Raw genomic sequence first — 22,190 nt, forward strand, 5'->3', positions numbered from 1 at the left:
GTTTTTGGTTGTTTTTTTACATACGTCCTGTAAATAATGTTCCTGTGTTGAAGTACATTTACTCGAATATTCAGGTACTTTTTTCCATGTTATACTCCTTTGAAAGGCTATTTGTGTATTTCTTATGGCACTATTGCTGAATTATTTGACAGCCTAAAGTAGTGGTTTCCATTCAAATTAAGATTTTAATATTTTGCAGTTTATATTGAAAAAAATCATGTGGTCATCTCCTAAAATACGTTTTTTCCAACTATTTTGACGTGTGACAAGTTGCAAGATGCAAGTTTTCATTTACTCAACGGTCATGATGTAAAATTTCACAATAAAAGACGTTGTTTTTTAATCTCATGACCCCTCAGATTGATCTGGTGGCCTTCAGGAGGGGCCCGAACCCGAACTCAATTGTTAGTAGATACATTCAGTGCTCACAAAAATAATATATATTTTTATTTTTAAGGTGAGAAAATGTACTTTAAACTTTTCCTTTAATTGGGGTTTTGCATTCATGTAAATTACCCTGTAAATAAACACTGCAGTAATTAGCCTCAGTCTACCTCGACCTCGTGTTACGATGCTGCTGATTTCAACCTGATGACGTCATAAATCAGAGACAGAAACGAGCTCCTGTGAGCCGAGATGATTTCATACCAAACCCAACGCCGTTTGGTGACTTCGCTCAACTCACCAGCGGAGCAGCACTTTGCGATAAAGGTTGAATTTTCACACGTGTAGTTTCCCCGCTCCGCTCCGACACCAGCTGCCCGTATGGAGCGGCCATATTGGATGTTGCGTATGTTGTGTTGCCGAGAAAAACACACAAGGCGCTGCCAGTCCAACACGAGAGACGCGGCGATGAGTCAGCCGCTCGGCGTTTTCCTCGGAAGTCGAGAGGAGCAAAAATAAACTGTTGCGTCTGATAGAGGGGCTTTTTGTCGCCCTGAGTAGAGACTCGCAGGCACGACTTCCAACTTCACATTCAGGCAAAAAGCAACTGTTGAAGCCAAAAATAACCAGCAAGACGGAGCAGGGTTTCCGCAAGTTCAATTTTCATACTTTAAGTATCAAATAATATGTTAGTGAACACGTTTCATCATCACACTGTCCAAAGTACGATGGAAAACCAGTACACCCTCCATACCAACAACTACCACCACACTAATAAATAACTATTTCTTATTATATCACATATATCACAACAATTCATTCATAATTAAAGAAACCTGAAACCGAAAAAGCAGCAGAAAATAGGAAAATATCTTTAAGTGTTTGACTGATAAGTGGACAAAAGTGTGTGTGTGTGTGGGGGGGGGACGATATTTACAAAGGTAGTTTTCAATTCATAAAACGATACTCAAGTTAAAATGACAAACTCTGCGGGATCAAATATAGATTTTTGGGGATTATTGTAGCCCCAAAATGTCAACAGAGGGCAGAAATATACATATATATAAATAAAAAATTAAAAAATCAGCTGCTAGAATAAATGAGGAAAATAATAAATGGACTCATTGATATATTAGTTGTGAGGTCATATTGGCTGATTACAGGATGGGATATGAAGACAACAGCGGGTGATTCGTAGTTGTGGCTGCAGCTGATGAGTTTGCACCTTCTGGCAGCTCCAAAACCACCATTTGGAACAACAGTGAATTTTGAGCTGCAGGGAAAAAAAACAAAAAACAACAAACAAACAAAAAGGTATTTTCCTGCCCGCTGGTATCGACTGTTGTTTTTTGGCAGGTGGACATAAAGCAGACGTCAAACTCATTTATGAAACTGGAGAGCTGAGGTTCACCCGAACAAACTCAGAGGGAGGGAAAAAAAAAAAGAAAAGGTCAAACAGCTGAGATACAGGAGAGAATATTAGAAACTGTTTCACGACACGAGGTTTGATTTCATCAGACAGACTGGCCAATCAGCTCGCAGACCTGCAATAATACACGGAAACCTCTGAAAACACACACACACACACACACACACACACACACACACACACACACACACACACACACACACACACACACACACACACACACACACACACACACCTCTGAAAACACACACTCACACTTTTGAAAACACACACCCAGACCTCCTGAAACACCTTTGAAAACGCACAATTCAGACACACTCAAAAATCTTTAAACACACTCAGAAATCTGTAAACACACACTCTGTAAACACACACTGTGTAAACTTACACTCATAAATCTGCAAACACACACTCTGTAAACACACACTGTGTAAACTTACACTCAGAAATCTGCAAACACACACTCTGTAAACACACACTGTGTAAACTTACACTCAGAAATCTGTAAACACACACTCTGTAAACACACACTGTGTAAACACACACTGTGTAAACTTACACTCAGAAATCTGTAAACACACACGCTGTAAACACACACTGTGTAAACACACACTGTGTAAACTTACACTCAGAAATCTGTAAACACACACTCTGTAAACACACACTGTGTAAACTTACACTCAGAAATCTGCAAACACACACTGAAACCTTGAAAACCCACTGACCAGCGTTGATAATCAGATCGATGGTGAAACTATTCATTACCTGTCGCGTTTATTAAATCACAGACAGACTGGATTCATTACTGACCAACAAATTATGACATAAAAAACCCAGAACTTATGATCTATTTTTGCGACCGCAGATGGCGACTCTTTTTCAATTTCATGAGCTTCCTGCTATTCTGAATATTGGGAGTGAAATGTCCCAGTAAAGAATCTCCACACTTCTAAGTGGAGAAAGTTTGGTGGAAATTTGGAAGTAACCGAGTTTCAGCTAAATTTGGTGGAACTTCATCATCTACTTGCATTTTGGGAAGCAGAAACAGACCAATGCTAATTTAGTCTCATCAACCACAATAAAGTCCGATATAAACTCTTCAGAAAACTTGTTTTTTAGTGTCAAATTCTTGAAATCGAGTCACACAAACTGCAGCTGAATCAATAAAACAAGCAGGTGACAAACAGCAGTGTTGTTTCATTTAAAAAAAAAATTGAGTCTCCAGTGGGAGAAACTCATTTACGTCCTGTTATCTTCTGACTTCAACACATCAATACTTTCCGATGTTTTAAAGGCCAACGGATCGATGAAATACTTCTAGTATAACAAATTCAACCCAGTTTTTATTCTTTTAGATGTCTTTAAACTCGCAGATCAATAAAGGAGATGTGATTTCAACCCGACGCCGAAAGCATAAGTCCATTAAAAAAAAACAAAAAAACAATCAAAAACCAAAACAGGCACTTTCGGGAGCCGCTTCCTCCCCTGAACTGAGAGTTTTCAGCAACACACTTAAACAAAATATCACTCCGATCATATCCAGCAACACTCCAGCAGCAGCCATCTGTTGCAGCTTCCTTCTTACTTAAACTTTGGTGGGTTTAGAAGTGGCTTAAAAACTTTGTTTGAGGAGGGGGGAGGAGGAGGGGGGGGCAGAAAAAGAATCCACATGACAACCTGTCAGCTCCAGTGAGAGATGTGAAGCTTCAACTCAAAAGACAAAAAAAAAAAAAAAAAAGTGAGAGTGAGACCTTGCTGAGAGGTTGCGTAACCAAAGCAGCTTCAATGTCAAACAGGAGGAAACTATTAATTTCCCCCCACAGCAGATATTAGGTTACAGCCTAACTGGATCCCACATCAGCGCTGCGCAAAGGCTTCATTAAGGGAACGAAAATTGCTGCAACAAAGTGAGTCCCCTCCTCTCTCCTGAGACTCGGGAGTCCCACATCGAGAGGATGCTCTCCGCTGCCGTCATTTGTAGTCACCCGCGCGTGCAAGTTGTATATATATATATATGTGTGTGTGTGTGTGTGTGTGTGTGTACACTCACACGAACGCGTGGTAGAGCAGCGCCCATCCTCTCGGCCTCTCCAGCGCGTCGTAGATCAGGTTCTGGATCCTCCTCTTGCGGATGTTATTCCTCTTGGCCGGCCGGGTGTAGTTCAGGGGGGTCTTGGCCAGCAGCCCGATGCCGATGCCCTGCGAGCCCCGCTTGTAGTCGTCCCGGCCCGAAGCCGCCACCAGCAGCAGAGCGCCATCCTTGTCCGCGCCGACGGCGCCTCCTTGGTCCAGTAAGTCCCCCGGTGGAGCGCCGGAGGTCTTCTTGTGCTCCTCCGAGCCGCTAGCGACGGTCCTGGACCGGAGCCCCATGGTCAGTGCTGGATAGCCGGTGTGGGCAGCATGCCATGATCCGGGCGGCTGGATCCGGAGACACCCTCCTTCTGCCCCCCCACCTTCTCTCTTCTCAGCCGTGGGTCATTTAAGGATGTGGTCCCCGGCGCGAAGGGAGGTGCTCAGCAGTCTGACTGGTGAAAGCAAGAGAAGAGGAGGTGAAGGAGGAGTAGTGGGAGGAGGAGGAGGAGGAGGAAGAGGAGGGGGAGGAGGGAGCGTTACACATCTTACTTTGTTAAAAAAAAAAAAAAAACATCGGCGTCTCTGGGTGCAGAAATCTGACGCGAAATTGTGCGTGAAAAATCGCTCGTTTAAAACACACGCCTTTCTCACGAGACCACCACGGGAGCATTAATACAGTGGGCACAAAGCACGCGCCGAGATCGCCACAAAAGTAGGATAAAGTCACACTATTACGCACCGCAGCGCGTGCCGAGGCCAGTTTTATAACAGTGTTGCACAGATTTTTTTTTTTTTTGCGCGTCTCGACGCGGAAACACGGAGACTAATGAAGCCTGTCAATCAATCAATCAATCAAATCAATTTGGAATCAAGCAATAAATGCCCACTTCTCAAACAGCACCTCTCCTTCTCCCCCCAAAAAACAGACACACCGGAGAGACAAAGAGCTGGCATTACACTGCATCCTAACACACACACACACACACACACACACACACACACACGGCAAATATAAGATACACATATGGGAGGAAACCCGCTGAAGACAACCAACCAGCCGCACCGACACCTACCAGCAGCGGATCCCGGGCATGGCTCGCGTCTCCGGGGCTTCCAGCCTCCATCCACCTGCAGAGAGGAAGCGGCGCTTAGGCGGCGGCGGCAGCGGAGGAGGAGGAAGAGGAGGAGGAGGAGGTCGGAGACGGAGGATGAAGAGCAGAGATGCTGCGTGAAGGAGGTCGATACTGAAAGTGAAGCGGAGGAAAAGCAGCAGAGAAGAGAGAGAGGAAGAGTGAGTGAGTGAGTGAGAGAGAGAGAGAGAGAGATCAGCAGCAACGCAGACGTGACGTGCGCGCGCACACTCACTCACTCACACACACACACACACACACACACACGCTGGTGCGTGTGCATGCACAGAGAGAGAGAGAGAGAGAGAGAGAGAGAGAGAGAGAGCACACCTTGTTGTGTTCAGGGAGGAAAACGCGCTTGTAAACACAGACACTAACGCGCGAGCGATAACTTGACATGCACCGTCATGCACACGCGTGCAAACGTTATGCATGTGTAGAGGCAGTGTTGTTTGTTTGTTTGTTTGTTTGTTTGTTTAAGGAGGACCTCACAAATAAACAAAGGCACACAACGCTTCTGTGTGGTAAAATAAAAAAAAAAAAAAAATCACCCGCGACGTGGGGACGTTTTAACTTTATGTTCATGTTATGAAATAAAATATTGTGAAATATTATTGTTGGGGACTGAAGGCTATTTTAAATGTACACGTCACTACTTATATATTGTTAGTAATATGAGAATGCTGTGCCGTCTACTCCCAATTTGTACACAACTAACAATACGGTTGGCGCAGTTCAAACCGGTAAGCAAGTGTGTCAAAGTGACCACATTTTAGCCATAATCAGCTATTAATAATGGCATGTTAAGTGTGTGTGTGTGTGTGTGTGTGTGTGTGTGTGTGTGTGTGTGTGTGTGTGTGTGTGTGTGTGTGTGTGTGTGTGTGTGTGTGTGTGTGTGTGTGCGTGTATGTGTGTGTGGAATCCAACAGTTGAACTGTTGAATCAGAGGCAAAGTCAAACTAACTTGGAAAGTTTAAAGCAAAACAAAGCTGTACGGTTCTGACTGTAGCTCTAGTTTTTCAGAGGAACAGGTGCACACGCCGACTGATATGCAGCAGAGGTTTTCAGATCATTTAGTGTACACAAAAATAAGAAGTACTCAAATGCAAATTAAATGCAAATGCATTCAGAGTCACTGAAAGTACATTATTACAGCTTTAAAAAGATGTCAGCAGGGTTGGAAATGTTCTCTGTAGGTTTTTTTTGCATCTTTTTGTATTTGTTTTGTTTTTCTTTGTAGTTGTTTTTTTGGTCTCTTTGTGGTTGTTTTGTGTCTTTGTTTAGGTTTTGCATCTCTGTGGTTGTTTTGCATCTCTTTGTCTTGTTTTGTGTCTTTTCAGTGTTGTTTTGTGTCTTTGTTTACGATTTGCATTGCTATGGTTGTTTTGCGTTTCTTTGTAGTTGCTTTGTGTCTTTGTTTACGTTTTGCATCTCTTTGTAGTTGTTTTGTGTCTCTTTGTTTACATTTTGCATCTCTGTGGTTGTTTTGCATCTCTTTGTAGTTGTTTTGTGTCTCTTCAGTGTTTTGTGTTGTGTCTGTTGTTTGTGTTTCTTTGCTGTTTTGTGTCCCTCATAACCCTTAAAATCCAGATAAAATGTGAAGAATTCTTCGACTCCGTGTCTCCGTTTGATGTTTTTAGGTGCACGGAAGCACACGGCTGCACAAAAATCAAGATTAAAAACACAAAATAACACTTACGGCACGGAAACAAACACAATTAACTGCAGAAAAGTGAATGTGCAGTTAACAATTACATCCCGGACTCGGCGCTGCGCCGTCCAGGAAGAGGTCCTCAGTACGAGCACACGCTCTCTCACAGCCTGTAACAGGATTTACCCAGAAGAACAGAACAATCTTAAAATAGATTGATTGCGTGTCTTGGTGGCCTTTTAGTATTTCTACTTAATCGTTGGCGGTCGGCGGATTTGACTAATTATCTGCATGAAAAACGGCCCAACGAGTCTGTAATTGAAAAAGCAATAATTTGACTCCAGCTGTCTGCTGCTGCACAGGACGGTCCTCCGGTTGGCGGCGGCTCCGACACACTTTCGCAAGGACAGATGGGAGAGTCAGAAGCTGCTTCTTAAAGCTTCTGATCAAACAGATCTTCCCGCTGACACTTTCTTTTTCTTTTTTTTTTCTTTTTTTCATGAAGGAACTTTTCAGCAGCTCTGTTTGTATTTTTTGGGGGTTTTAATGTTTTTGCTTTGGAAAGCTTTCAGAAAAACAGAGTAAAGTGTTGAAGTCAGTGTTTTCACCTCTACGCGTTACATGTGATTTTGCTTCAGGACGGCTTTTGACGAATACAACAACAACAACAACAAAATCTAAAGAGTTGTCAGTCGGTCTCTCGACACGCAGTGAAGCATTTAGGCAGAGAGTAGATTGACAGAGCTCGGCCGAACACTTCTAAGGGGACCGCCGTGTCAATATGTGGGTGTGAAGCGATTGGTGATGGACGAGGCGCCGATCGATACTCGTGTCCGGGGATGGAAACAGATCATTTTACAGGCTGGAGCCGCTCCCGAGCCGAGCCCATCCGTCCTCGACAAGCCTGCAAACGGATCGGCCGCAGGTTCAACTCCCGCTGCACGGAAAACATGCTGCTGAAGTGGACCTGAAGCTCAAAAAAACCAAAAAAAAGAAAGTTATCAGACCGAGCCGGGATATACGTGTCTGCCCTCTCGCAGCTAAACGTTCACAGAAGTGGCTTACGGCTCGTTTAGCGGATACCGCCACAGTTTCCGTTCTCAAACTTCGCCACTTTGAAAAAAAAAAAAAAAAAAAGCCCACGCTAGTTCTTTTACCGCACTTTGTGGAAACTCGTCAAAAAAAAAAAAGCTTTTGTCACCTCCCATCCCTTCCAGATAAAAGTCTGACACCACCAAACCGATGCTTTGAACATGTCCGGACGACGCTGGGTGCGAGGTTTTTGACGGTATTAAAGGGTTAAACCTTCGGGATATCTAAACGCTGAGGTAGACGTTAACACTGCAGTTACTGTCAGAGCCCGGTGAATATGTTGTAACTGTGTTTGTTAACGAAGAGCAGCTCAGCAGGGGGCACCTACACTATCACGCAAGAGATCTCTATCTTTGTAGGTTTGTCCTTCGCATATCTCGACAACCTTTTGTCCTATCGGCATGAAACTTTGCAGTCGTGTCGCTTGGGGACCAAAGTTGTGCGCTGTTGATTTTGGTATGAATTGGATGTTTAAAAGGCAAAAAAACGTTGATAAAACAAAAAGCCACCGCTGACCTAGCGACCGATGCTCAGTCGCAGTTCCGTAGAGCTTCGAAAGGGGGCGCAGTCGAGTGCGTCTTCGTTTAATCAACGACATTATCACAAAACTAACGCAACGAAACTTGTATTCGAAGATAAAACTCCGACATGAACTGTCTCTCATCTCATCAGAAGGTCCACTGAGTCTCTCGAGTCCCTCCAGGTCTTTCCAGGGTCCTGAACTCATCACCTGTCAGGTGTCGGCGGAGGTTTTTTTTTCCTGCACCATCTCCTTCCAACTTTCATGGCTGAGTGCTGCAGGCGGTGAGGCGGAGCCGGATGACAGGAGTGTTCAGAGTCCGCCGAGACCTCCAAAGTGGACCCGTTACCTCCGCACACTCTCACATACATAATGTCCTCTGCAGGCTAAAAAAAAAATAAAACTCTCCACGAGTTTCTTGACTCTATCACACCGTCTTCATCAGTCGTCACGGAAGGAATTTTGAGCTTTTGGAGCTGAAATGCCCACTGGGAGCTGTAATTAAACTTCTCTCTGTAAACTACGGCGTCAGCAGTCTTGTTCGTTTTTGGTTTTTTTACCATATTTTTATCGTACTTCATATTTTGTAGTGATGGTTGAAACTAGTTTTAATGACTTTGAACGACGTAGTTTGAGAGCTTTCTGGGTGCTCATGTATTATTCAGCGATCAAATACATAACATCGGAGCGGGTGCATCTTTTAATGTCAACGTGGAACGGTATTCACAAGTCAGAAACTCACAATCACGAACATGGAAAAGAGTTTGTCTAAAAAAAACTGCAATTTCCTACTCGGGAAGTAATGCTGCTGTTCAAGAAATATTCTTTATATGAATTAAAAGATTTGATTCCCAAATCTGCTAAAGCAAATAAAGCTTAAATAAAATAGTTATTAGATGACAAGGTCACAGATGCTGCAGAGAAACAATCTCGGAGCTCCGTTTGTTCCTGAGCTCTTTGCACGAGCTGCTCCGAATTCAACAGCGTTGCATTTTGTCAATGTCGATTATGAAAATAAACGAGCCTCTGCTGTGGGCCTGATCTGCGACTTCCAATCGAGGAGTCTTTGGTTTGTTTTTTTGGGGGGCGATTTACAGCGGCGGGCCTCCACGCCGAGGGACTGTAAATCATGATCGATGTCAACACGGGAGCTGGTCAGCTTCCGCCAGAGCTGCTTCGTCACTTCAGAAACACGCCAGATTACTCGAAAAACAAACGTATGTGCTTCGGTTCATTGTTTTCACGGCGTCTGCTTTTGTTCTCGCCAAGAATTTTGATTGTCCCGAGCTGCGATCCAAGATTTGGACCTCAAGGTTAAAAGGATACAGGACGAGGTGTTTACACGGCGGTCTATATATTTAAATAATGACCCGCCCGCACTGGAATGTCATTTATAAACCACCGACCATGTGGGAACGTGATTTCTATTTAGACTGAAGTCACACAACGCGCACAAAAAAAACCCCGCCTGTACAGATGTTAACTGTTGCTAAGTAACGGCTCTCATGAAGAATTAGTTTTTTGCTGCACTTTGCGTTCAATCCAAACAAATTCAAGCTGCTTCCTGTTAAATCCGTTTCATTAAATAAGAAGCAGAACAACAACAAAAATCAGCTAAATGAGGAAGATGAGGACTTTTCTGCAAAGTACAGAATTGTTTTTCTGCGCTGGAATAAAATTCAGAATCTTTGGCACACGAACACACGTGTTCCGACTTGGATCGCGAGGTATGCGAGCGCTTCCTGTTTATGCAGACAGTGAGTGATCTCTCCTGTGGAGCAGCAGCCTCTTAGTCAAGGGATCCAGCTGTTGAATAATTGAAGGCGTTACAGCCGTCGTGTTACATCTGCATGATGTGGCCGAGTCTTCGGCAGCGCGGCCGGCATCTTTTATTCATCCGCCTCATTCAACTTTTACAATACAAGGTGAAAAGCCACAAAGGGAGCGGGCGGTGACGAAGAAAATCTGAATTTTGAATTTGATTTTACGCCTCAAAAGGTTTGTTGACAACGGCAGTTTTTTTTTTTATCGTTTTAAATGTTCATTCCTTTTTTAAATTTTTTTTTGATCCGTCCTGTCCAGCTGATAATCAGTAAATATTCGTTTCAAACGCATCTGAAGATCAACAAATAAAACTGCACTTCATGTTATAATTTTTTACCCACGACAGACTTCTACCTTTAGTGTAACTTCCACACTTTGACACGAAGTAACTCATCTAATCAAGAATTAAGAATTGTTGTTCCGTCTTTTGTGGAAACTTCGATGGATACCGACGTCAGTTTGTGAATTATTTTAATTTCCTCGTTTTTTCCGAAAAGCTCAATTCTGCCGATTCTTAGTAACTGTGGAAACTTACGGAAGCCGGCAAACCACCAAACTTGCTAATTATAATTTCTTTTCACGGCGTCGTTCTAGATCGAGTTCATTTATTTCATTATCTTGAGAAGGGATCGTGGCGGCGTTAACCCTCCACGAGACGAACACGCGAGGCGGTCGTGCGATTCAACGTCCGGAGACGCTCGCTGACTTAAAGCCGTCATGAATCAAGCCGCTTCCCGTCCGCATGAGAAATGACTCTCCAGCTGACGGCCCCCGGAGGACGGAGCTGCCGCCGAAGTGACGCTCAACACTTCAGCGGATTACGACGATTCAGCATAAATGCTAAAATAAACATATCAATCTCCCGGATCGGGATAAATCACACGCGTGACCTCTTTGAAAATGCGGAGGCAGGTATACGCCGACGTATAGCGCAGAGTCCGGTGGAGCGTTTCATCCGGAGATCCCCACCCCCCCGGACTTCTAAAAACTTGCTGGTTTCAAACATACTTCTAAAACCTCACTGTTTTGAGAGTACTTCTAAAAACTCAGTTTTGAGTGTACTTCTAAAAGCACGCTGGTTTTGAGTGTACTTCTAAAAGCACGCTGGTTTTGAGTGTACTTCTAAAAACTCACTGCTTTGAGACGTCAAGTAAATCTCCACTTCACTGAAGACCGTTTATGGAAAATGACTGAAACAACATAGTTTCTGAGTTTTACAGGAGAAGCCGACTCCGTGGAGATTGCAGTCAAAACAATCTCAAAGAAGCTGCGTTTAAGAACACCAAACACCTCCACGACTTTGAGGATCTTTTTCATGAAACTTTTTTTTTTATAAAGTGTAAAAAGCATCTTTCTGCCACCTTTGACGTTCGCAGTAATAAAGAGTTTCCCCCCATTGGCTGTTTGCGTCGAGGCTGCCGCAGGGCGAGCCGCCCATCACGGCTCTGCATCTGTCCTTGGCTGCAGCAGCACAAGACACCCGGCCCAGAGATGGGAGAGACGGAGGGGAGGAGAGGGGAAGGAGGGTTACTCTGAGGAAACAGCTAAATAATTCATCCCACTGAGGAAAGAAGGGGAGGAAAGGAAGGAAGATGGCGAGTCCAGAGGAAAAAAGGAAAAGGCCACTCAGGAAACAAAAAAATGGTCTTTGGATTTCCTTCACATGAAATCCTTGAAGCGTCCCCTTTGGTTTTCGTTCGAGCTTCAGAGCGAGAATCAAAAACACTCAATCTGAATTTTCATCAGCGGGCGCCGACTCAATCTTCTCCAAATCATTTCCGTGGATCTGCGAGCAGCTCGTCGCCATCCCAGGAGGAACGCGGAGCAGCGGAGTGTCGACGTGGCGTTAATTAAACCGAGCTGCAGATACCTCAGATTTACAGCACCTGAACACAACAACACATATAGTGACAAACGGGACACAGCAGCTCCCCCCCAAAAAAAACAAAAAAAACCTTCTGGGGCCGCGACTCGCACAGCGGCCATCCTATTCATCACGCAGACAGTTCTCTGTCGAGGCCACACTTCAGAGGTTGGAGGTCAGAGGTCACATAAACAAGGCTTCAGGTCAAACCTCCTAATAAAACCAGATTGGTTTTAGAGTCAATGGCAGACATTGAGACGGAAACATGTTTGGAGGCAAATTAAAGCAAGTTTAAAAACTAACTACAGCCCGCTCCCAACGCCAAAATATCGTGAAACCAAACCGATAGGCGGACTATACTTACTATGGGACCACACTTCACTTTCAAAACTCTAGTACCTGGTCTCCTCAGTTACCAAACATTTACAGAGGGCTGTTAAAACAAGAGGTGATTGAACACAGTGGTGAACATGACCCTGTCCCTGTAGGTGGACTATCCTTACTAGGGGACAACATATCACTTTCAAAACTCCAGTAACTGGTCTCCCCAGTTATCGAACATTTACATGGTGTTGCTAAAAACAAGAGGCGATGCAACAGATGGGTAAAAATGTCCCTGTTGCTATAGGCTAACCAAAACAAGCGCATCAGTAATAAATAAACAATAATCCACTATGACTGCCCGCTGCATCTCGCTACAGAAGTTCATGCGCAAACAGTTGCAGAAAGTAAATAAACAAAGAATTTTTTTTTTTTTTTGTGTGTGACAGATTTGGTAAAGAAATCAATTTTTTTTTAAAAAGCAGCTTTGTTAACAGACCGTCTGATCAGATGAGTGCTGCGATGAGAAATATTTCATCACCGACGGGACTGAATCCCACCCACCTCCTTTAAATCAGCTCCGAACAACTTCACAGATCGCAGACGGTGTTTTAACTTCAAAAGCCAGAAATCCTGTAATGTGATGAGAGTAAACTGCAGACGGCGAGCTCGTGGTTACCAGGCTGTCGGCCACACGACGCTTTGAACCAAAAGAGATGAGAGAAGGCGCCGCGAGAGGAAATGTTGGTCAGCCCGACTTCTTCAGGATGAAGGCTGAGCGAGGCAGTCGGTCCGCTGCTTAGTTACCGGCTTTAGTTATTAAAATAAAATAAACATTCATGGTTCCCGGAGGATGAACCCTACTTATTTCGGGAATCCAGAGTTTTTCAGGGAGTTGTGATCATTTTACCCGTGAACAGACCTCCTGTCGTGATAAACGCGCTGCTTGCCTGTACCGAAAATGGCAGCTGTGTTGACGCATCGCAGCATATCGCACATAAATATCTATGCTGGTAAATAGTAAATATTCAACTTAATCTAATGCTTAAAACTAAATTTCCATTAGTCTCTGCTGAACTGAGTTTGGTGCCAATTAGCAAACGTTAGCATGCTCAACATTTAGCATTCGTGCTGTCAGCACATTAGCGCACCGATGTTAGCATTTTAGCTCAGTTCAGCCTCACAGAGCCGGTACTCCTCGGCTGTAGACTGTCTGGGTTTTATCGTTCACCGCAACGCCAAGTGGCACCAAGTCGTAAAAAAAAAAAAAATACGCCATTGCTAGGCAACAGCAATTTAGACGGCGTCTAGAAGCCACACAGGCTAACTATGCATTCAGTCCAAACGTGAAGTGAAAGATGAGGCCGTTGGGAAGATCAACATTTTACTCACACGAAGGCTATTATCTAAATCATGAAGACAAACTCTAACTGACTAAAATTAGAATTGCATTAGCTTCACATCCAACAAAAACGGAACTTCCATGACCTCTGACGTTTCTCCAAACGTCAGCAAACACGTCACGACTCGTGACCTCGAGGCTTGTAGAAAATTTAGAGTTCGGATGTCGTGAGCACCACAAGAGACCTCGTTTAAAAGGGCTCTTCTCGCGTCGACGGTAAATAAGTACAACCTCTTTGAATCATACACCTTACTTTGGCCTCAGATTATCCACCAGTAAACCAGCAAAAACCGGGTTTAACAGGATCAGTTGTTTTCCGAGGGTGAAAACGCTTTAACGTGTCACGTTGTTGTTCGAAAATAGAACCTGTTCTACATTTTGCCGGTAAATTTCAGACTTTCTGCTTCAGTTTCTGCAAGAATATTGAAGTATAACTGAAAAAAAATTAAACAAAATAACAAATAGCTCGGCTGTAGAAACCTGAGGCTTCCTTTTTTTCTTTTCTTTTTTCGGGTGAGGGTGACCGACAGTGTCGGTGGCTGCTCTTAGTAACCGTGGAGACACAAACAGGAACTCTAACGGGCAGCTCTGTCTGACCCGGGTCGACACAATGAGTCGATGCTGCGCGCACAAAACTGTTGGGACCAACCGCTGTCATGGCAACAGACCCAAAAAACAAAAGAAAAATTATAAATCAATGAGGTAGCGATGGAGCCCGGGCAGATAAGAAAAGGTTTTTTTTTTTTATGCGTGTGCCTCTGGGTTTATTCAGCCAGGAAACAGGTGGAGATCTTTACATTCTGGTTCTGATTGAACAGGAGGGAAAAGAAAAAAAGCATGCAAATTTACAAATTACAACCACGACAAATGTTCTCAGCTTCGTTCAGTGGAGCAGCAAAAAAGTAGATATGGAAGAAAGAAAAAAATGTAGCAGCAGTCCGCAGAAATTTGTTACGGTTAAAAAATGTTATACAAACATGGAAAAAACGTCACAATGCGATGACTCCGAGGTCACTAGACTGGAAAAAAAATATTTTTTAGCTTGCTTAATGTTTTAATCACAGTTTTTAATGTTTAAATCACTGCTCTTAATTGTTTTTAAATGTTCTTTTCTTTTGATGCTTTTATTGGTTTCATGTAAAGCACTTTGAATTGCCTCGTTGTTGAAATGTGCCTTACGAATAAACTTGCCTTACCTTGGATGGCAGCTGTCGAAAAAATAAATCAACCCACTATTCTGCATTAAAACACTGAAGGTTTTGAACCTTTGAGCCATAAAACATAAAAAAAAAAAAAAAAAAAAGTCGTGGTTAGGTTCAGTTACATAAGCAGCAGTAAGACAAAGATTTCTGCGTTAGTGATATTTAGCGGGTGAACACCTTCTGCAGCGCTCTCGTTAATTTGTTTCTTTGTTGAGGTCGAAGAGAGTTTAAAATCCTGCTACAAAACATTCGCACTGACATCCGAAAAAAAAAAAAAAAGAGTCTGTCTTCATTAGGAAACAAAGAGAATTCAAAGAAATCTTGGATCATGAAAGCTCGTCAGGATCCGAACGCGTACTGTACGTCAAAGTCTCAGATCTCTCGTTTCATAAAAGAAGTTGTCTTTCTTGGTTTTTACTTGCAAGTGAGACTAAAATGTCACAAATGTTTGGGCCTCTCTGCTCGGGAAGTCCCTGAGGGAGAATCTACAGTTTGGAAGATCAATTTCAAATTGCTTCAAAAAAATATTTGAATTCATTCCAAGCACCAATTTTTTCACTCACATATTTTGTGTTTTATTATCACTGTTGTTGTCTATATTGTTGTGGTACTATTTCTGATTGATTATATTTAATATTTTAATCCTGGTAAATCCATAAAAACCACTCTGTAGCGTTGCTTTCAAAACTGGTGTATATAATTAATGATGATTTTTGATAGCGGGTGCTGATAAAGAAATTCAATCAGCTTTCACTGCAGGGAATTGGAATCTACAGTGATGTCACATGTTTTACCCGCCAATCAAAACAACAAAGAAGGTTATAACCAACCCAGAGTTTGAGTTTTGATACGTGATGCTGGGGGGAAAAAAGGAAAAGAAACACTGAGGCATTAAAACACACTGGCAGTCTTGGTCTCAGAGTGATCATAAATATCAGTTAAATGAATTGTGAAAGATCCCTAATGAAGCGTTTCCCACTGATCGCAGCCAACTCGGAGAAGAAATTGAGCCTTGTGGTTTTATGATTTTGAATACCAGCAGTGATGTCGGTTTGTCTCATTAGACGCATAAGAGATTCAGTGGAACAACCGAACACAACATGACGGACCGGGAAGGATATTTTATCAATAATTAATGAAGCTGAAAGCAGAAATCTGCGCTGCCAACAGACCGCTGATCAGTTTTCTGCAGTCAGTTCACCGCAATCGGATCTGGGTCAATGTAGTCATTCGAAAATAAGGTTCTTTACTGAATCTGAAAAAAGTTGTGTCAAACTGTCATATTTCAGGATTTAAACAGCTGATTGGTTGGATTCATGCTATTTATGTATAGAGTTGGAAAAAAATCCTGAGCTTCTGTAAAACATCTGAAACCCTGAATCGGCATCAAGATAAAAAATAAATAAATAAATAGGAAAGAAAATACAAAATATCTAACTTTAAAATATCATTTGAATTAATATCTAACTGCTTAAAGTGTAAAAACATATTCACTTTTGGTCATTTAAAGTGTGTAATATTTGCCATCAGCTACACCCAGTGTCTTTTTTTTTTCCTGCATTTACAACCCAGGTTTTTCCTGTATTGCTCAATATGGTCGGCTTTATAATCACACACCTGCTCATATGATAAGAAATTAAACTGATCTCGTCCTGGTGATATCGGGTTATGATGAAGATCGGCACGAAGACGACGCCAACTAATGATTGGAGCCTGATTGTCCTGTAAAAAAAAACAAAAAACACACGTTCGGACACGTTTCATAAATCATGGAGATTAATAAATTCAATTATGTTTTAAAAATGTTTTATTAGTAAAAGTGTCTTCTCTTTAACGTGGCTTTGTGGTGTCTACATGAGAAGTCATTAACCATTAAATAGAAGTCGGTAAAATCTGGTGGAAGTCAAAGGTTAATCACGGTTTATTTACCGTAGCGCTAACTTAACCATAGTTACCAAACACCAAATGTGGGAATTAAAGTTAAAAAACTGTAACGGGGGGGGGTTGAACAGTAAAACCATAGATTTAAAATGTTTTAGAAAAACAATAAATACTTACATTGAAGGCTAAAAATTAAGTTACATACATCATCTCTGGATAAGCCGTTTTCCATGCAACATACAAACATCCAAATCTCCCAGATGGTCCGAGATAAGGAGTCCAAATATAGAAAGCTGGATGATAAAAGAACAGTGAGGCTTCTCGGGAGTAAAACAAAATGGTCCGACGCCAAAACCATCTCTCAAGGCGTCAAGGAGTTCAGGGTGGAGGAGGAGGAGGAGATGGAGTCGTGACCTTCGAGGTTTTTTTTTTTTTTTTGGAGGTGACAAACTCTGGCGGAAAGCAAAGACCTTCGGAGGCTTCAGCCGAGTTTCGAAGGAGAGATGAACAAGCTTCAAAATGTTGTTCGGGGCCGGCGTCCTCTGGGCCTCCGTGATCAAAGCCTGGCAGAGTATCTGCTTCTGGATCTTTTGAGGAGGGCGCTGGGGAGGAGCATCACAAGTAAAAAAAAAAAAAAGAGAAAAAGCAGCAGGGCAAAAGAAATACAACGGCAGCCAAAGCACAGTAACGGGCCACAGGCAACACTCGGCTGATTGATTTTGTTTCCCTACTTTTTGCAGCTCCTTTTTTTACAGGGCGGAAAAAAAACAACCAAAAAAACCCCGAAACATCTGCAAACTTTCTTCAAAACCAACATCAAGGGTTTTAGAGGAGCAGCAGCACAATCTGTCTGCTCAATAACAGCAGGTTTCGTGTTCAGCAGCACTGAAACATCCCCCACTGAGATGTAGGTCTTAATTGGTTGCAATCTATCATGTTTTATTTTTTTTTTACACAAGCGAAGAAAGTTAAGGCCCGGCTCATTAAATGCAATGATTCCAGTTTGTTTCTTGGCAGGAAACTGTGCAGCACTTGGTCTTGAGTTCTGTTATCTCTCAACTATTCGTTTAAATTAAAAATTTTTTTAAAAAAAAGGCATATAACTTGGGGTTTTCATGAAACTGATGACTGTATAAAACAAAACAAAACAAAACAAAAACAAAAACAAAACAAAAACAACAACAACAAAAAAAAATGCCATTAGGTGCAATACCACTGAAGGCCATTGGGAGTCGGCTCCAAAAAAGGCTCCGGCTCCATAGACTCCCATTTAACTTCTACCATTAAAAACAAAGTCGATATATTTTTTCCATGACCCATTGTGGTGTCATCAACTGAAGTCACTCCTTCTTATTAGTTTTCTGGTGGTGCATCTGGAAATAATGCCATCATTAGTTAGATATTAGGCCTCAGAAAGTGGTATGTTTGGGCGGGTTGGGGGCGTGTCTGTTTGATTGACAGGACTGCGGTGGAGTCTGGTTTCCGCGACAGTGTCCTCGGGTCCAAATATGGTCACCTCTGGCTCCATAATAGCAAGATGGCGACGGCCCAAAATACCGAACTCAAGGCTTCAGCTTGAGCAATTTTTTTTTAGCACCGACTAAATAATTAGTCAAAACCTGTTCAATAATCTGTCTCGAGTTAACTCAGATCTGTACCCAACTTTTCCATTGACATCGCAATTTTATTCATTACAAAACCTGACTTTGATTTTTAGGATTTAAAGAACTCTGGTTGCTGTTTAAGGTTATTTGCTTTTATTGCGAAAAGATATAAGACCTTACAAAAACACTAAACGAGCGGGAACATATTAGGATTTAACATCGATATCTACTCTGCTTCATTTTGCGTGTAGTTTTCTGTATTTTCAAAAGATAAAAACAAGTAAATGATTTTTCCATCTGAAGGGTGTCATTGTGGAAACTACATGCTAAATTACTTCAGTTAACTGCGACAGGAAATTTGATATTATCTAAAAGCTGAATGCCTTGCGAAACAATAAAAAGATGCTTCTATTATCTCAACAACCAACTTGCGGTACCGCATTTAGGCACTTTGTTTTGGTCGAGGGTCTGAAAACGGTTTGTTCGATCAGTCGGTCTGCGCCTTGTACTTGAACGGCACCTCGGGCGTCTCACATGAGCGGCGGGACGTCGGGGTCGTCCACGAACCCTTCGGAGAATTGAGGCGCGGCAGCGGGCGGAGCCTCCCCGGACGTCTCCGCCGGACTCCGCTCGGTGCCCGGACGCGGCACGATGTTGGCGAGGTCGACGGTCGTGCGCCTGCCGGGGTCGACTTCCAGCCGCTCGGGAACGTTATCCTTCCTGTCGAGGGGGGGGAAGAAAAACCGTCTTCTTTAACGATGTCAGTAAACGAAAGTATACTCCAGAAGAAGATTACTAATGAATCATCAACTTAATCCATCTTACGAGTTAATTGGTCAGTGCTCCGATAGTAAACAGATGATGAAGCAGATGAAGCTGAATGCTGTTTAAAACTGTTAATTATAGAAAAATATGACAGGTTTTTTTTTTTACACAGTTGAAGTGTCAGTGTTTAAGTGAGTTTAAAGTTGTTGTTTTTTTTTTTACCATTTTTCCAATATTTTTAGCTTTTTCAGCAAATTTTCCATTACTTTTATCAAACTGAACATATGTATTTTGACAATTTATTCACCAGTTTGATCTTTTTCACCCTTTATCTACTACCTTGCGCAAACATGTTTAACTTTTAAACAGTTTTTTAACAATTATCAACAACTTGTCCATTACCACCAACCATGTGTTTACTTTTAGCTTTTTTCACCATTACTTTAATATTGATTATATGAGGTGTAATTAAAAACATTTGAACATTTGTGACTTCACCATGGACCTTAAACTTTAGCAAATTTTGCTGTGCAGGTAGCACAAGTTTTTTTATGCTTGCACTGCATTTCTGCTGTATTTCTCTGCGCATGATTTAAATGGACACAGTCCTGCCAGCCAATCAGAAAGTTTAAAATTCTCTTGGTTTAAAAATTAAAAAACAACAACTTTGAAGCCACAAATAAATCATTTATGAACTAGTATGTATACCTCGATATTTTCCCACAGGAATCCTCCTCTAGTTACCTTCCATCGAATATATTTGAACACCCTAACCGCTGCGGCGATAGCGGGACGACAACAGAACCCAGATTAGAACCCGGACCGTAAATCTGTTGTCATTTATCTCGGCGCGGAGACGTCCAATTTTCCAGATTTAATACACAAAATCTAATAAACAACCTGGTATAGATGTGATATATGGTAGAAAGGCAAAGTGCAGGCCGTGCAATTCCCCCCGACTATAAATATGACTGTGCATATACGTGTTCCAGTTTAGGTGTAATATTACATAAAGCCTCGTACCTACGTGTACTCTCGCACTGCAGAAATAACAAATTACCACGTGTCATATCGAGTATGTTCAATATCTCGGGAGGACAGACATTTTTATTTCCGGAGGCGTCAGTGAACATCTGATGAAGGCTCGCTGCAAAGAGACGGTGCAAAGTTTTATTGCATATTGAAATTGAGAGTCCCGAAGACTGTCACATAGTTCTTTATTTAAAAGTTTTCTAGTTTTAAACAGGATTTTTCTTTGGTATCCTTCTGCCTGTGTTTCACAGATTTACATTTGACAGATTTGGGTTGAAAGTTTTTGTTTTTTTTAATTTCTCAAAGTAAGGAATACAAAACAAAATAACCCATTATCAGCTCTACTACTACTTGCTTTTTGTTGTTGTTGTTGTTGTTGTTGTTTGGATGAAGTTGAGGAGGGTTTGCGGGGGATTCTTCTCATTTTTCATGTGTTTGTCAGTTCAAACGCTGCTGAGCCTCGTTATGAAACGACTTATGAGCTTCATCTGTCTGCCATCGTCTACTGCCAAAGAACTACTTCATCAGAAACAATCAATGTGCTTCACTTTACTTTGCCTGTCTTTAAATCGAGACTTGTGAAGATGGCAAAAAGGGGTCTGGAGAGCAGTGGTAAGCAAACAGTGGCCCGTTGACCAAATCTGACCCTTTCGACAAAAACTTTTGTCCCATTTTTTTTCAGATTTCATCATTTTCATTTATTTTACTTGGACTTGAGACTGTCTGTGCCCACATTTGTGTTATTTATTTCCCACTGTTCATTATTGATTTACTGTAATAGGTTGTTTTGTGCCTTTTAAAATTCAGAAAATGTACTAAAAACAGGTTCTCTGATCATTTTCGGCACAATTTCTACAGTACTGGTGTGGATATTAATTCAAATTGAAGTCTCAGTTCAGCACAAATTGTATAGTTTTGTATTTTAGTCACTTGTTGCCATTTATAGTAACAAACGCTGCTTGTTAGCACTTGATTACAAACAGAAAAATGTCTATCTACTCTGATACAAACCTGTTCTCCTTACAAGAAAAAAAAAAAAAAGAAGCTCAAAGACAAACTAACGACCTACACGGCTGCATCTCCACCACGCCTGTAATCGATCTGATGAGACAAATTGATCCCACTTCTCCTGCTGTGAACTCCTCCTCACTTCCATCCCACAAATATGAAGTCATCCCATTTACAAAATAATCAATTTACGACGTTCCAACCAGAAGGCCTCGCCCGCTCGGTCAGACGAGCTGTGATTGGGAAATGATTTCAAAACCATCTCTGGGGGTTTCTTTGATTGCCGAGCGTGCTCATTGAGATAACATCATTTCACCACTTCAGTAACGTGATGGTGTGGGACTGAAGGTTTAACATCCTCACCTCGGTTGTACAGAGTTTAGCTCCAAACAGGAAACAGCTGGTTTGCCGTACAACAAAGGGCCCACGGTTGAATCTGGACTGGATCCACTTAAGTTCGATAGCATTCATCTTAACCACACTGAACACGGGATTAACTTCATATAATTTACAATCTTTGTATTACAATGATATAAAGTTCATTTTGTCATATTATACATATTATATCATTTATACTTGTAAAATTAGAAAAATGCCCAATTAATATTGAATCAGAATTTAAAAAGTACTGTCGGTCATCGGTGATTTGTGTCTGACGTAACTCAGAAGTAAAAGCAAACCATCAGCACATGATTGAACATAAAGATAGATGACATCACACCTTCCAGGAAGTCAAGCTAAAATATCTTAATCCCTGGTGGCTGGTTGCAATATAAGACATAAGCCCCGCCCCCCAGCACGTCAGCTGTCATGAGCTAAACTCAAAGAAATACACCCCGAATAAATGTTTCCTAAATATGGTTATTGTCAGTAGCTTCTGTCTCCAGTTTGTTCAAGTGTTTACGTTTTCTAATTTGTTTGTTTTGGATTAGTTATTTGACACTATAAAAAAAACAAGGTGTAATCCACCTGTGGGTCACGACTACGCCAACTGTGCAACATTTGGGC

At 42.0% G+C, this 22,190-nt stretch overlaps 2 protein-coding genes across 3 annotated transcripts in view; both read right to left on the minus strand.

Annotated features, from left to right (window-relative positions):
* The window catches only part of kcnq3 (potassium voltage-gated channel, KQT-like subfamily, member 3), an 87,106-nt gene extending 81,940 nt beyond the window's left edge, over window positions 1–5,166 (minus strand). The window contains exons 1-2 of one of the 2 annotated variants that reach the window (XM_069720493.1): window positions 4,960–5,166; window positions 3,864–4,334 (exon numbers count right to left, since the gene is read on the minus strand). In XM_069720493.1, coding sequence (XP_069576594.1) covers window positions 3,864–4,183 — 320 coding nt within the window. In that variant the 5' untranslated portion in view covers window positions 4,184–4,334; window positions 4,960–5,166. Of the gene's footprint in view, window positions 1–3,863; window positions 4,339–4,959 lie in introns of both variants that reach the window. The other variant, XM_069720492.1, reaches the window with a different exon arrangement.
* Window positions 5,167–16,721: 11,555 nt separating this feature from the next.
* dnaaf11 (dynein axonemal assembly factor 11) overlaps window positions 16,722–22,190 on the minus strand; it is a 31,120-nt gene continuing 25,651 nt past the window's right edge. Inside the window, exons 12-13 of the mRNA XM_069720477.1 lie at window positions 18,880–19,097; window positions 16,722–17,375 (exon numbers count right to left, since the gene is read on the minus strand). Of these exons, the coding sequence (XP_069576578.1) occupies window positions 18,908–19,097 (190 nt within the window). The 3' untranslated portion in view covers window positions 16,722–17,375; window positions 18,880–18,907. The remainder of the gene's footprint in view (window positions 17,376–18,879; window positions 19,098–22,190) is intronic.

Source organism: Brachyistius frenatus, unplaced genomic scaffold (assembly GCF_029030835.1).
Source record: "Brachyistius frenatus isolate BFR_SWC_R1_liver_20210118 unplaced genomic scaffold, ASM2903083v1 Contig_242, whole genome shotgun sequence".
Classification (NCBI taxonomy): Eukaryota; Metazoa; Chordata; class Actinopteri; family Embiotocidae; genus Brachyistius; species Brachyistius frenatus.